Here is a 16,019-nt window from a genome sequence, read left to right as displayed (position 1 = left end):
CGTTACATGTTATTTGTTAGGGGTGACCGTCACCGCACCGAATGTTAAAAAGTCGAAAATGTTCGTTTACCATGCATACATATGAAAAACGGTTAGTATATTCATACATATGTATATCAGTGGCGTGCGGTAAAAGTCTCTCTCCCCCCGTCGTACATCCTCACTTAATTTGCGCGAGCAGGATACAACAGGAACAAGAGGAACAGGCTTTTCCTCCCGAATCCTGCGCGCGCACATTAAACAAGGCTGTATGACAAGAAGAGAGATAATTTCACCGCATGCCTCTCATATATATTATATATATGTATGTACAAAGTACCGTTTACCATGCACCCTTTTTTTTGATCTTTCGATCTTTGCCTTCCGGTATTTGCTTTTTCGGACTTTTCACTTTCGGTCCCGTGAGGTGGACCCGTACATTGATAAGCAAGGTATATAACAATATGTAAATATGGCAAATATTTAAAACGATCGGAAGACTGTAGGAATAGATACTGAATCGATTGCGAAGTGAAGCTAATAAAGAGCCTTATAAAAATGGTAACTTTTGAAAATCTAATAGTAATATTGATACAAAGAACTGTTTTTATAAATTTAATCTTTTTTCTATTCAAAATACATGATAACATACACATGTACATTCTGTGACGTTTTTTAGTCTTATAAATAGAGGTAGGATAGCCAAGGTGCCGCTCATTGTTCCATTGTTGTAAATCCTTTGTAAAAAAGGTTCGGCAAACCTTTAACAATGCATTTACAACATTTGAACAATACGCGGCACCTTCTGGGTCCGGGCTTTACTTATAAATACAAAATCACATTTTTTCGTCAAATGAGAATGAAAATTATTTTATCGACATTTATCTCGTATCAATTTTATCAGTCAGAAGTATGATATGGTACGTATTATGGGAAAACTTCAGTGCCGTTTTCCGTATTGCTTGTTGTTAATAAAATAATTGCAGTCATGATGATCGTTAACATACGCTCAGCAGATATTATAGCACCAAGACGGCGAGGTGGATTTGGAATAGTTCGAAAAGATGTCATAAAAACATTATTTTTGAACAAAATTTGGATTCACAAGCTAGCCAGCAGCACATGTATGTAGTTCGGTCGTTGAGCTTCTGCCTAACACCGAGAGGCACCGGGTTCGATCCCATTGACCTGAGCTAACCCCGATTTAAAATAATTTTCTAGTATATCTGTAGTGCTGCTGGTCACAACTGGATATTTGTGACTCCTGATCGATTGTTTCCTATCAGAGTTTGCCAATTTTCTCTGATTTCATTGTTGAAACGGTTCCCGATTAAAAATTGGCTAAAATCCTTTCTACCTACTATGTCACCACTATATACATACATATATAAAATTGAATGTCTGTGTGTGTATATATATATATATATATATATATATATATATATATATATATATATATATATATATATATATATATATATATATATGTATGTATGTATGTATATATATATATATATATATATATATATATATATATATATATATATATATATATTTATTTTATTCTAAACAGACCATTGTGGCATAACAGGAATTCCTAAAGCGCCACAATGGTCAAAAACATAACACAAAAAAAAACAAAATAACAATTAAACACAAATCAATACACAACGAAAATAATACACCCATCAATTATACATAAAAAAAATACATTTGAACATAAACATAAATACATCCATACATAAACATAAAAAACAGCATTTAATAATAACAGATAAAGTAAAAATATCAAATAAAAAAAATATATAGCATAAGGAATGCCTTGCACCTACAGGCAGTTTCAATAAATATGTAAGAAACAACTACAAATACAAAACATCCCTGTAGGCCCAAATGGAAGAGAGTTAATCAAAATTTCACTCATAAATCACAATCAATCATGAAAACAATGATGAGCGCAGACTACCAGATAAATGGGTTAGAGTAATTTACGCTCACTAAGGTGGAAAATATCACATTCAGTCTCGGCAGCAACGATTTCATTAAGAAGTCGAATAGCTCTTGGAATAGGAGCCATTCGAAAAAGGACTGTGCGGGCAGGAGGTACAGCCAGCAAATGATGATGTCTACCACGCACATAGTGATTAGGGACATAAAGTCCCAACTGCTCCAGCAACAACGGGCATGACGCATTACCACGTAAGAGCAGAAGAACGCAACGAATTAATGAGAAGTTTCTCCGAAGTTCAAGGGAATTATATCCAAGCATGCCCAAAAGGAAAGGAGTGGGGTAGAGATATGGGTAATACCCATATTCTGTCCTATATAGGAAACGAAGAAATGCTTTTTGCACTTTCTCAATCATCAGAGAGTAATTTGCTTAATGCGGATTCCACACAATCGCATTATACTCTAGCTTACTTCTCACAAGCGAATTGAAAAGCAAGCGAGAAGACAAAGGATTGGAGAATAATCTTGCATATCACAAAACAAATCCAAGTCGACGAAAGGAATCGTCAGCGACTTTCTTGATATGGTTGTGAAAGGTGAGTTGAGGATCAAAAGTGAGTGACCCAAATCGACCATATATGTATATACATAATTGAATGTCTGTGGAACGGGAACGAGAACGAGAACGGGAATTGCACGCGTTATTGTGGCATTGCAACGCATGCCGGGTTCAGCTAGTGTACAATAAAATGGATGTACAATTCATTGATGTCTCGTTAATTTGCGAGTTTTCAGTGTCTCATAATTCAGCGACTTTTATAATAAAAATTCTGTATTGTTTGTATTTGGCCAGGAGGGCGCATTGGGGTTTACCTGCAAGGCCTTCCTGGTAAAAAATGTAATAAAATAAAATAACGATATGTATATCCTACATGTGTGGGCTATTTTGAATAAACTAATCACCAGTCAAACTGCGCCAGGATGAATTACGTCCGTATCCCGGTGCAACAATGCATTCGCATCCCGCCCCCGCCCGTTGCAGCTGTCGCGAAGTGACTTTCGGGGAATCCCTCGTCCTGTAAAACAATAGATGCGATCTGCCGTTCATTATCCACCGTATGGGCATGGGGGAGGGTGGGGGAGAGATCTGTTATGGGCTTTCCCCTGTTATTACGAAATCAGACCGGTGATTCCGCGCGTCTGCCGCCCATTAGCTCTACCTGACTGACAATGAGTGACTCACGCAACGCCACCACATGCCGCTTAACTTTTGCATACCTTCTCAATTTACGGACGCATCCGATGATTATTTCGTCAGTTGGTTGGCCCATTACACGCACGCGTAAATTTCGTATTGTAAAATAATTCGATCGGGGTGCGGTTTTCGCAGAGTAGACCGCGCGCGGATCCATCGGCTTGACGTAGCATATATTGATATTGCAGATTTTGCGACAAATGACAAGTTTCTTTCTGACAAATTTTTGACCATAGATGTCGTGATTAATTTAAAAATATATAATAATTATATTTTTATGTATGTACATATAATTGATATTTCTTTGTCTGTATAGTAGACTGATCGCATTGGAGCGTTCTGATCAGACGAGTGTGCATGATTATTTGAATAAAAAAAATATTAATAATTATATAAGTTTAATAAAATGCAATGTTTGGCATTATATAATTGTTTTTTTATGATTATGTATACATATATTATTGTCTATGTATAAACATATGTTTATATTTATTTTTCGTTCTCTCTTTTCTTTTATAATACATTCCCTTCTTTGATGTTTTTTATAATTTGTAATTATTATTATTATTATTATTAGTCGTTTGTGTAGATACATATATGTTTTGTTTTTGTTATGTCTAATTTCTTTAGTTATTATTTTGTTTCTTTTCTTTTCTGTTATATTTTTGACCATTGTGGCGCATTAGGAATTCCTGTAATGCTACAATGGTCCCAACTTTAAATAAATAATATTATGTTATGGTTACTAATTCTAGTTTTGTAATAATGTTATATTATAGTTCTTAATTTTATTTGTTACTTTTGTTATTTGTCAAATATTCATTAGCAATTTGCTACTAAATAAATAAATAAATATATATAAATGTACTCAATAGATTGATGTTTATGAATCAGAAGTCTTTTTCACTTATAATGTTTTATGTACATATATGTAATAAATATATCAAAAAATATATTTTCCAGCGATTTCTGTGAACTTTTTCACTGCCTGATAAATAAAATAAACCATATTGTATCAAAAAGATAACATACATAAAAATAATTGTTACGACTTTCAATTTAATGATCGATTTTTTTTAAATGATTGGTAACTTTTACAGGAGTTCAATAATAATAATGTATTGTGTATATATGTAAATAAAAATTAGCAGTAAGTAAACTGCTTTTTCTTTTTTTTTTCACAAAACAGTCGATCACTATCAAAATGACTCACTGACTAAATAAATAAATCAAAATATGAAAAAACATCATTACAAATAAACTTCGTTACCAAATATTATAAAACAAAATATGCCTCCAAATATGTATTAAAAAAAAATTCTTAAAAATATTCAAATAAGATATTAAAGGTTATTTGGAGGGCTCGTTTTATTACGTTATTTTGTTAAGTGTATATATATATATATATATTTAATGGAACGTATATAAATATTTTTATCATACAATATTCGTTACTTAATTGAGATTGATTGATTTAAAATGTTTTTAATGTTATCAGTGTATTAGTTACAAGGTTATCCAAACCTCCAAAATAATAGATATTATAAAAAAAACTAAATTATCAAACAGTGTTTTGATTGATACAATTTAAACACATTGTGTGTTTTGTAATCGCGGCAATGAAATACGCGCGATTTTCGCTGAATCTTCGCGCTGATAAGATTTAGTCATTCTTAATGTTTGGTTTTTTTCATGTGCAACGTCTTGCTTTCCGATTTCGCATTATTCGTTCGATAAAATCAGCACTCCATCCCCTTGTCGGCGTTTTGGAAGCACTTGACTGTTTCGAAATGGATTGAAAAAGTACGAAGAATGCACCGGAAGCTTGTAAATAATTCAAACAATATTCACACTCCCCCGCGAAAGGTCCCCATTGTTATTTTTAATGGTGAAATAGTTGGGGGCGAGTCATCTGGTGGCAGGATGTTATTGGTATTCATCATCACAACCCCTTCGTGGCACGTTGAAATAACACATTAGCCGACGAACCATCGAAGCGAAAACGGGTGCGCTGATTTATTAAAAATATACCAGCCCGCATTGTTGACGGCTTGGAAATACGTATGATGTGTGATTGATTTGGACTAACTTTTGATTCGTTTAAATTGTATCATCGAATCAAATGATATTACACATTTTAATGATTCATTCTCTTTCTCGAAATTACTAGCTTATTCGTTGTTCTTTTGGGTTGCCGATTAGGACTAACTTTTCTATATTACATCAGACGCGTACAAAATTGAATAGCGATATTTTCAAAATAACCATATAAAGTTTGTGCGTTCAATCTGAACTACAGCAAACCTTTCATATAGCACGGTGAATCAGTTCAACAAAAAGGCGTTAAAATGTCCGATATCATGTTTCATTACAATTTGAATATGTTTTCGTTTTCTTTGCTGAACAAATACATATATTTTCTGCAATTTAGTGTATTATATACAAATGTAGAATACAAACAGACACCGGTGATCTAACGTTGGATGGAGAGGTGTCAGAAAGAGTGAAATGAGTCAAATACCTGGGTACCTAGCTGAATTAAGAGATGGACCCAGATGAAGATCTAAGAATCCGCATCGAGATGGCTAGACCAGCATTTATCAAAATGAAGGCGGCGCTTACAAACAAGCATCTCAATCTTCGTACGCGTTTGAGATTCGCGAAGAGCTACGTCTGGACAGTGTTACTACATGGATGTGAAACGTGGACTCTGAAGACCAGGACGATCAACCGCATCGAAGCTTTTAAGATGTGGGTATGCTGAAGATCCCGTGGGCTAATAAAAATATCAAATGAAGCTGTCCTCGACATGATAGGGAGAGGCAGGGAACTTGTTTCTGTCAAGATACGGCGTCCAAAATACGAATTTCTCCGATTGATAACCATGGGGAAAATAGAAGGTAAAAAATGGATTGGCAGGAAAAAGTTGTCTTGGCTTCGAAACATGCACATGTGGACCGATATGAGTGCCGAAGATCTATTCTGAGCCGCTGAAGACGGATATCTTCAAATAATCGACGAGGTAGTCGCCAACGTCCGGATGCGGACAGGGCATTGAGAAGAAGAAGTGTATTGATAGAGCTATTGCATACCAGTAGGGAGGTCGTGGGTTCAAGTTCCGGCCTAATACACTGCTGGCGAGATTTTGTGGTTAATAAAACACAAATTGACCGTCTCCAGTTAGAATTTTTCTGGCTTAATTGATGTCCTATATCCCCAAAATCCTTCCCCCTAGTTTCTCACGTATTCGAGTAATTAGCATCTCGAATTTGTTGAATCTTATAAAATGCTACCAATATAATGTATTTCGAACAAATTTACTGCGTATCAAAAAAATTGTTGATTATCCGTAGATGTCTCTATTGTATTCTATGTCCTGTTGTATTTGAAAAATTGTTAGTACTTTTGTACAAAAATTATCTAACAATATGTGTCACCTTGGGGTAGTTCTTGTCATAGCACATACATATATGTACATAATATACAATCTTACTGTAATATCTTTATGAAATAAAAAAATAAATTATCGCGTTATAGAAGGGTTGACTGTACTGAAATATAGGCATGACATGCAAAGAGTAGGGTAGTTTCACGCGATGAAAAGTTATTCGAATACTCGCTTACATATGTACATAGATCGTATACCTATACATATGTATGACATGTCAAAAATTTTTCTCTTCCTCTTATTTCCTCTACCATCAAGATAATTCTTGGTATTACAATTCTCCAAAAAAATTGAGGAATTTTCCTTCAAACTTCATTTTGAGTATTCTTTCAGATTATCCCCAACATTTTATTCAACGCCTCGTCTCAAATGAATCTATGTTATCTCCGTATTTCTATTGTCTTGAAACAATTAAATTTTTTTCATTGTACATATATGCCATAGTGCCATGACAGATCACCCCAAATCAACAAAATGGTTATATTATATAGTATGTGTGTACGAACACTTTATACAGTGAAAGAATATGGATATTAATTACAAACAATCAAAAAAATCAAAAAGAGGGAGGAGATGTCAATTTTATTAGAACCATCACAACAATTAATTTATATAAATTGACTAAGTTATAAGTTATATAATAACCATTCAGATTTTGCCAGAAGCGATAAACGTACTCGTGATCGTCGAAACCAATAATTTTTTGATCCTGAATGGGATTTGAACCCACGATCTCTTAAATTTATCTCGTTTACAGAAGCTATATTTATCAAGTTTTATTATATAAAAGAAATAGTTGCAAATGTATTGAGAGCTACAATCTCGAGAATCGCAATAAATATAATTCGTCTAAAGTTGAGAAAATCTATGTGCCATTTGAGCAGGACTGTGGAGTCGGAGTCGAAGTCGTGGAGTCGGAACATTTCAACCAGCATCGGAGTCTGTATTGTAAAACTCTCAACCGACTTATTTTATGTAATTTTCTTTAATTAATAGTATTACGGTATTTGTCAACTAGAGTATAAAATTATATTGAATTAAATCCATTAATAAATTAAAATTAAATAATCTACATATGTATATAAAATTGAATGTCTGTCTGTCTGTCTTGTATAAGCTCCTAAACCACTCAACCGATTACGATGGAACTTTCAGGATTTGTTGTACGCATGTCCGGGAAGCTTACTGTTAAAAAAACGGGAAAAAACCTCTTAATAATACTATTCGTAATTACGATTTTACCAACGCGAAATTTTGAAGCGCCATTGTGTAGTCAAGGAAATGTGTTCGTTGGTAACCACGTTACCAGTTGGTTTATGACGACACGGCGTTGAATAGACGTTAGTTCACTTGAACCATCACTTGAAACGGGAACGGGAATTGCATGTCTTATTCTGGCATTGCAACCCATGCCGGGTTTAGCTAGTTACTTTATAAAAATCGTGAATTTAACCGATTATTTACTCCGTCCCATACTTCTTTTATTCTCAAGTTTTTTCATTGATTTAGTTGTGTATTCATACACATATACTACATAATGTAACGTATGCGACAAAAGAGCCGCCGTTATAATTGGTATCGAGGATTATCTCCAGGCTAAGTGCAAGTAGGCTAAACAATCACCACCGAATTGGCTTAGTAATGGCAACCTTTCCCTTCTCAAAACTGACAGCAATAGCGTGGGACTGAATGTCGTAGGAATGCATATCTAGGACTTGACTATAACAATAGGTAAACAAACCGGACGTCGAAGATGCCCTGAGCGACCTGTCCTTTATAAGGACTCCTTATTAAGGAGGTACTTAGCCAGCAGCATAGCTCGGTCGTTAAGCTTCTGCTTAGCGTCAAGAAGGTGCCGGGTTCAATCCCTGAATGAAAATGAATTTTTCAGAGTATGCTGTTGCTCAGACCTGGATTTGTGACTCCAGGTTGATCGTTTCCTATCAGAGTTTGCCAATTTTCTCTGATTTTATTGTTGAAACGGTTCCCGGAAAAAAAATGGCTAAAAATCCTTCCTACCTACTATGTCACCACTATTTGAAGTTTGATTGATGTACAATAAAATTTATGTACAATTCATAGATATCTCGTTTTTTTCAGTGTCTCGCAATTCAACGACTTGTAATAAAAATGCTGCATTTGTATTTGTATTTGGCCAGGAAGGCGCATTGGGATTTGCCTGTAAGGCCTTCCTGGTATATATGTAAATAAATAAATAAATAAATAAATAAATATCAAGACATTCTGGAGGGAGCACTGCCAGTGCGTGTATCTCCTGAATCACCAATAAATGCTGTGAAACGACTTTGGCCTTTTACTTGGATCCTCCACCCATCCCTACGCAACAATATTAATATACTTACTTTTTACTTAATTACCAATAATTAATTAATTCCTTTAATGTTTTATATTTTGAAAATCGCTATTATTTTTACTGTTAACAATTTTATACGATGGCAAAAAAAAGTCGAACTTACTAAACTCATTTAAGTTTGAGTCGGGTCGGTAAATTTTGAACAGACTCTACGGCCTCGCTTTTAAGAAGAAAAAAGTTTCGTGAATCAATCAAATGCAAAAAGTGGAATGAAAGTGAACAGTCGGGGATCGAGTGGTAGTAGTCATTCTGAAAATGATATGTGATTACGTTGAAGAGGAGCCGATGTCCCATGACGATCGGCAGACGGTCATGATGTTTGATGTGCGATGCGGTGATGGTGTTTGTTCGTGCTGCGTGGCACTCATTGTACGGCAGCCACAATCAGTGGAGCCACGTGTCGGCACGTGGCAGCCAAACCAGCGGTTTGCGGACACGAGCCGCCCCTGCCCTATTTCCGTTACTAACGCGATAATTGGAGCCAGTTTAGCGCCGATGCACATGCGCACTAGACAAATCGACCATTTCCAGGGATGATGATCGTCAGTGGTGGTGCACCGCGACAGACGATCCCATATTAAATAACATAAAATCTGATCATATTTTCAAAAATCTGAAACTTTTTTTGAGTGCTCACGATCAGGTTCAAGTTGTTGTTAACACAAAATAAATCCCTAAAAATAATTTATAATACACCCATATATACTAACTTGAAAAAACTGCATGCCAAATATAATATTCCGTTTCTTACAGACATTACTAACAAACTAACCAGTAGATTCTATGACAGAATCACTAATAATCATACTAACACACTTGTGAAGAGTCTCGGTGATTACAACAAAATGTCTATACCCTTCAGGTATGAACACAGATTACCTAAACACAATCTGCTTTAGGTCATCGACTTTAGAGAGTCTTTAATTAATATTATGTATTAGATGTATTATGAGCATTTATAAGAATTGTAAATAGGTTTTTGAGCTCTTTTTTCTATTACGCTGTACATATTAACATTATAATAATATAATACTATGATTACTAACAAAATTAATTTAAAATTGTAAAATAGAAAATGATCAGTAGATCAGTAGCTATTAAAATAGATATAAGGTGTATTGTGAACATAATTTAGTAATAATAAAATGCATTTAAAAATCAAAATCAAGTTGTTATCTATTTGGAAGATTCCCTTTTGCCATTAAAACTGTGTACGATTTAATCTGAAATTTCATATTCACATAAAGCTAAAAAGACCATAAACTAGCTTGAATATTTTCAAACATAATATTATATATGTGTACAGTAATTCTCTGTTATACCCGTATAACACGGTAACTAATAAAACGTTTTCCTATATATAACACGTGTGGATTCTCGAGGTTTCTTATTTTTCTAAGATGCGTTTCTAATTCATCTTTACAAAAAAAAATATCTCCATTCTAGTACATAAAATACTATTTTTTTCCGGTTATACAAAGCTTATGCCAATGTTATGAATTTAAAATATATTTACATATAAAGTTAAAGCAATTATAATTTACATAGAAAGGTTCAACAAATATATACTCGTAAATCCAAATTTCAAGCTGATATATGTATGTACATATGTATGCACATACATGATGTTCAGTTATAATCGAAAATGACCAGTTTCAGCGATCTATCTAACCAGATATGATCTGATCTGATAATGTCCAGCCTTAAATTCATACTAGATTTTACCAGTCGACAAGAGTAATCTCAGTCGATTGACGCAATACAAATCTCATAACAGATCTCACATAATATATTATATATAGACATTATACGTACATACGTGGTGTAAACAAAACATTTATTATTTAAAAAAAAATGAAAATCATCCTTTATCTAACGATCGTATCTCTTATAGGATTTACGATATGAAAATGTGAAAAATCATATTATACTATTTGACCAGTTCTCGTTATCACGTTTTGTTTATTGTCATAGGCCAAGGACAGTTTTTCTGGAGTGGATGATTTTATCATCGCGATTGTCTAATCGGGCGGAAATTTAATGTGATAATTTTTGTATTTTGAAAAAGTTTTGCGTACGCACTTGCACATATGTATGTATAATGCTTACGTCAATTGCTCAAAAGAAATGTTGATAAAACAACACCCAGGAATATCAAACGATTTTATTTATACTAAAAATATGACAATGATTTTTGTTGGCTTGCTCGTTTCGGGGATATGAGGATTTAAAAAATGCGGAATTTTTGCAGTATTTAATTCAAAATCTAGTATTGCTGTGTCAAAAGTGAGTATTGGAATCAATAATTACATGTTTTTATATTGGTTGTGATTTTTTATTATTTTAAAATACTTATAATTAATTGTCTAGCGAATTTTAAAAGTCAAAAATATACTTTTTTCCCGTTATATTATGGAGCTTATTTCAATTATTTTTCACATTACAACGTTTATAAGGATTGAAATTAAAAACCAACCCTTATCAACTTAATGAAATATAAAACTGGTCCGATAAATGCATGACAGTTCGAGAAAAAAATATGTTTTTGACTTTAAAATTTGCTAGATAATTAATTATTAATTTAAAGCAATAAAAAATCAAAACCAATAGATAAAGCATCTGACTATTGATTTCAATACTCACTTTTGGCACGACAATACTAGATTTTCAGTTAATAACTGTAAAACCCAAAAATCTGTAAAAATTACGCATTTTTTTTAAAAATACTCTAATCTCACAAATGAGAAACACAGATTACCTAAACAAAATCTTCTTTAGGTCATCGACTTTAGAGAGTATTTAATTAATATTATGTATTAGATGTATTATGAGCATTTATAAGAATTGTAAATAGGTTTTTGAGCTTTTTTTCCTTTTATGCTGTACATTAACATTAGAATAATATAATACTATGATTATTAACCAAATTAAATTAAATTGTAAAATATAAAATGATCAGTAGATCAATAGCTATTAAAATAGATATAAGATGTATTGTGAACATAATTTCGTAATAATAAAAAGCATTTAAAAATAAAAAAAGCTTTTATATCCACTTGAGCAACGCTTGGAAATACCTAATACCTCGGGCAATGTCGGTTAGTATCTGATAAATTTGAAACATCGATAATATTAGTGTGTGAAAATGTTTCTGTTTTTTTTCTTGTTGTCTTTCGATACATCAAGGGGTGATTGTGTCTATGTAACAATAGTGCTCTATAATTTAGCGAGGGGGCCCCGAGGGCGTAGCCCTACTCTCGTTTCAGTGCGGCACGTGACTCTGAAACTTGATTATTGTTTTCGAAGCTCGTGTGCCGCTCACATCAGGCCCCAGATTAAAAAATACTCAGTTTCCATTTAGCACAAGCCAGAGAGAAAGCTCGTCGCAGAAGGGGTTGACTGTACGCCCTTTATTAAGATTCATGTTTGGGCGGGTTTTGCACGCAAAATTCATAATTCAAATTCATACAACATCCCCCTACTCGGTTCTTATTTATTGCGCACGGAACGTGCCCTAAAATTATCCGAAAATATGAAGTATTACAGGAAATAATACATTTTTAAACTGAGCTATAAATTTGTCATAATATGTGTGCGTATTAAAAATATCGAAAGGATTTACAGGCCGAAAAATCTTTTTCAATAACACTCGACTATATGTATATAGCAGATATGCAAAAACATTGAAGGACAGCACAATTAACTCAAAATGATTGTAAAAACATACATAACAACCGTATTAACTTTCACTGGAGTAATCTGGTCTATATCCGTGGGAACTCGGGGGTGCAACAATAGCCACAACACTGCTCAATGGTTATCCACCACTGTTATTACGAGCATAAATATATTTTTTTACATATTGTCACAGCAGCTTTTGATGACACGTGCCACTAAAAAGCTCCTCGAAGCAATTCACTTAATGGTGAAATAATATCCCCTTCATACATACGAACTAACCGCTGTATACATATATACATACACATATAAAGTGTTTTTAATAATTAATATATCAAAAAATATGTATATAATATAACAAACTTTGCATAAAGTCAAATTCCGTGTAGTTTTATGAATTTGGATGTTATATATGTAGATACGTATGTATATAGAGATATCCGAGTCAAAGTTATTCGTTGTCTCAGGACAAAGGCGATATTCAGTGACCCTCACCGCCATAACTCAACGAATAGGGGTTGTTTATTACAAAGAAAAGCGTACCCGACAAGATGGCGTCTTGCGTTCATATTATTTTTCTCGCTCTCCTTTATTTATATTCGTTTTCGACGGAAAAACTTTTCTCACAAATAAAAACTATCGTTTCAGTTTTACACAATAGGAGAAAAGTCGACGGCGGAATTCTTCTAAACAACCGTGACATCTACGATTGTATAACATAATACCATCATATATGTATGTACATGTAAATATATGTATGTACCTGAGTTAATATAGTATTTTGAATATTTTCTCTCCCTGGTAATATATGAGCCGCTATATCTGAAAGTCCAATATTCAGTTCCAAAAATACGATGAATATTTCTGTTTGATCAAATTCACAAATTGCTATCACTTATTTTAGGTGGAATATTTAATCATTGTATGCAAACTGATGGAAAATTATGGTACAGAATTTATCCCCGTTCTCCCCATTCCTTTCCCTCAAAAAAAAAAAGAAAACAAACTAACATTTTAAACAATTGATTAGATTTACACTAAACAATAAATGAGCCGTTATATTTAAAAGTGGCGGAAGTCCAATTATCAGTTCCAAAAAGACTATTTCAGTTTGACTTATCTCATATATTGTTATCACTACTATTAATTTGATATGTTCAGAATCTCGGAAAAGCAATATAAACATATTACAGGCCACCAGTATTTTTAAATATTGTTAAACGCAAAACATTATATTAAATGTTTTACGAAATATTTCTCGAAATGAAGAAAAGTCGACTTATGCCACTTTAACGGCTCATATAGTATATTTTTTACAAATAAGTACATTCAATAATAAAAATCGTCCATTTTTTGTTTAGCATGGAGTATTTTTTATAAAAACATTCTTCGGAAAATTTTGCTCTGGATGAAGTCGGGTATATTGCTAATATCAAACAATAAATACATAAAACTCATAATCAAATATTGAAATTACAATAAGAATTTATATTAAAATGTCAAACAAGAGCTCATGTATGTAGAACTCATTGAATTGTAATGTAAGACTTAATATGACGAATTGTAGATTTTGTTTCGGACAAACATGAATAGACAGATATCTACCCTTTTATCACTATATGTATATTATATTCGAACCAATCTAGGATGAGACTTACGTAAAATGTAGATGCTATCGCATTCACCCCCAACTCTACCTGCGATGGCCAATTACATTTCGTTTCAGTTTCGCATTGCACTTTGGTCAAGAAATACAACATTGTTCGTGCGTAAAGCGGACGGAAAAATTTGGCTTTTATTTTTTGTTAGTTTTGAGTTTGTGTTTCGTATTTTGAAATATTAACATTAATAAAATTTTAATGTAATGTAATGCTCTATAAGTTGCAATGCTCACGCACAGTCAGACAGACACGTTAGAGACACGTAGAAGTGGTCAACCGAGACACTACTATTAGACGAACGTCTAAGAGAAGTTCGGAAGTTAAACGAGCAGTTCGGAAGTTAGACACGTGAAATCAGTCACTCGAGACCCACTCATACACACGTCAGTCGTCAGCACGCAACTTATGAAGCAATCAAAGAAAGTGTATTTTAAAGTACAATAAATGTGAGACAGGGAAAAGAGAGACGATTTTAATTTGAACATTCTGGATCCCGAACATAATCCTCCTTCAATCTCAAACAATCGGTATACGAGGAAAGTCCATCATTTGTAAAATAATCATTATTTATTTATTTATTGAAATTTTACATGATCTAAAGACGAACTCATTTACTATCTAAATTTAAGCGACTTTATAACGCGTTTGTATATACATATTTATGTACGTATACAATAATAATAACATAATTGTATACTCACCATAATTTATTTATTTAAAGTTTGGACCATTGTAGCATTACAGGAGTTCCTAATGCGCCACAGTGGTCAAAAATAAAATAATGATTCATGCACATAATAGATTTTCATTGTAAGTCGATGATAAATAAATAAATTCACGTGATGGATTCAAATCGAATTCATACGGTCAAATGAACAATTTCAGTTCATTTTATATACAATCTATACATTTCTGTATGTAATATATGGGAAATATGTACATTACCGTCATCTTTTTTCGCACATGGTGATATAGGGCCACTGCTCATTCCCGAGATTGTCCTCTGTATTTTTTTGGTCATTTGTGAACAAAATTGAACACAACCGCATCACAAAACTACATATAGCACTCTAATATTCGATAAAAACGGCACACACGTCAGAGTTATCGTTTGATACTAGAGAAAATATCTCAGATTTTTAGATTCGTTTTATTTTTGTAATAATAATATAATAATCCGAAATTGATCTAGTCAAACTGAACACATTTTGATGTGGATCGATCAGTGTTGCGACTGATACTGACATTCGAATGGCACTGCAAACTTTGATGTCGCCAGCGTGCAGTGATAATCAGTAAATCAGTCGTATCAGATTGTGTTCAAAATCGTCATTTGATGCATGCAAAATCAGCGCCATCTCAATCTTGACATTACGATAGTATCTATTGTCTGATAATATTTAACTCGTGAAATTTAGAATCCGTACAAAAATACTATTAGAATCAATTGATTGTAAAAATGGTTCAATTCGATGTATGTAGTGTGTGCTTAAAAATGAAGTAGCATCGACATTTGATATCACTCAAAATCAATATAATCACGCCAGTCATCTTTAAAAGTAATTCAACTACCGCATAAATGTTATCTAATCGTTTTCTAAGATTTTTACATTATGTGTTTTATATTAGCTATCATCTGCCCAGGTTGCTAAACGATAACCTTATCGGACACAT

General features: G+C 33.3%; 1 protein-coding gene across 4 annotated transcripts in view; it reads right to left on the bottom strand.

The window, feature by feature from the left end:
- Lim3 (Lim3 homeobox protein) overlaps positions 1–15,604 on the bottom strand; it is a 73,672-nt gene extending 58,068 nt beyond the window's left edge. For 2 of the 4 annotated variants that reach the window (XM_077428533.1, XM_077428534.1), the window contains exon 1: positions 15,291–15,604. In XM_077428533.1, the coding sequence (XP_077284659.1) occupies positions 15,291–15,366 (76 nt within the window). In that variant the 5' untranslated portion in view covers positions 15,367–15,604. The remainder of the gene's footprint in view (positions 1–15,290) is intronic. The other 2 variants (XM_077428530.1, XM_077428535.1) reach the window with 1 other exon arrangement.
- Positions 15,605–16,019: the final 415 nt, after the last annotated feature.

Source organism: Arctopsyche grandis, chromosome 4 (assembly GCF_051622035.1).
Source record: "Arctopsyche grandis isolate Sample6627 chromosome 4, ASM5162203v2, whole genome shotgun sequence".
In the NCBI taxonomy this organism is placed as follows: Eukaryota; Metazoa; Arthropoda; class Insecta; order Trichoptera; family Hydropsychidae; genus Arctopsyche; species Arctopsyche grandis.
The sequence above is the reverse complement of the archived record's forward strand: the minus strand, read 5'-3'. Positions and strand labels throughout refer to the sequence as shown.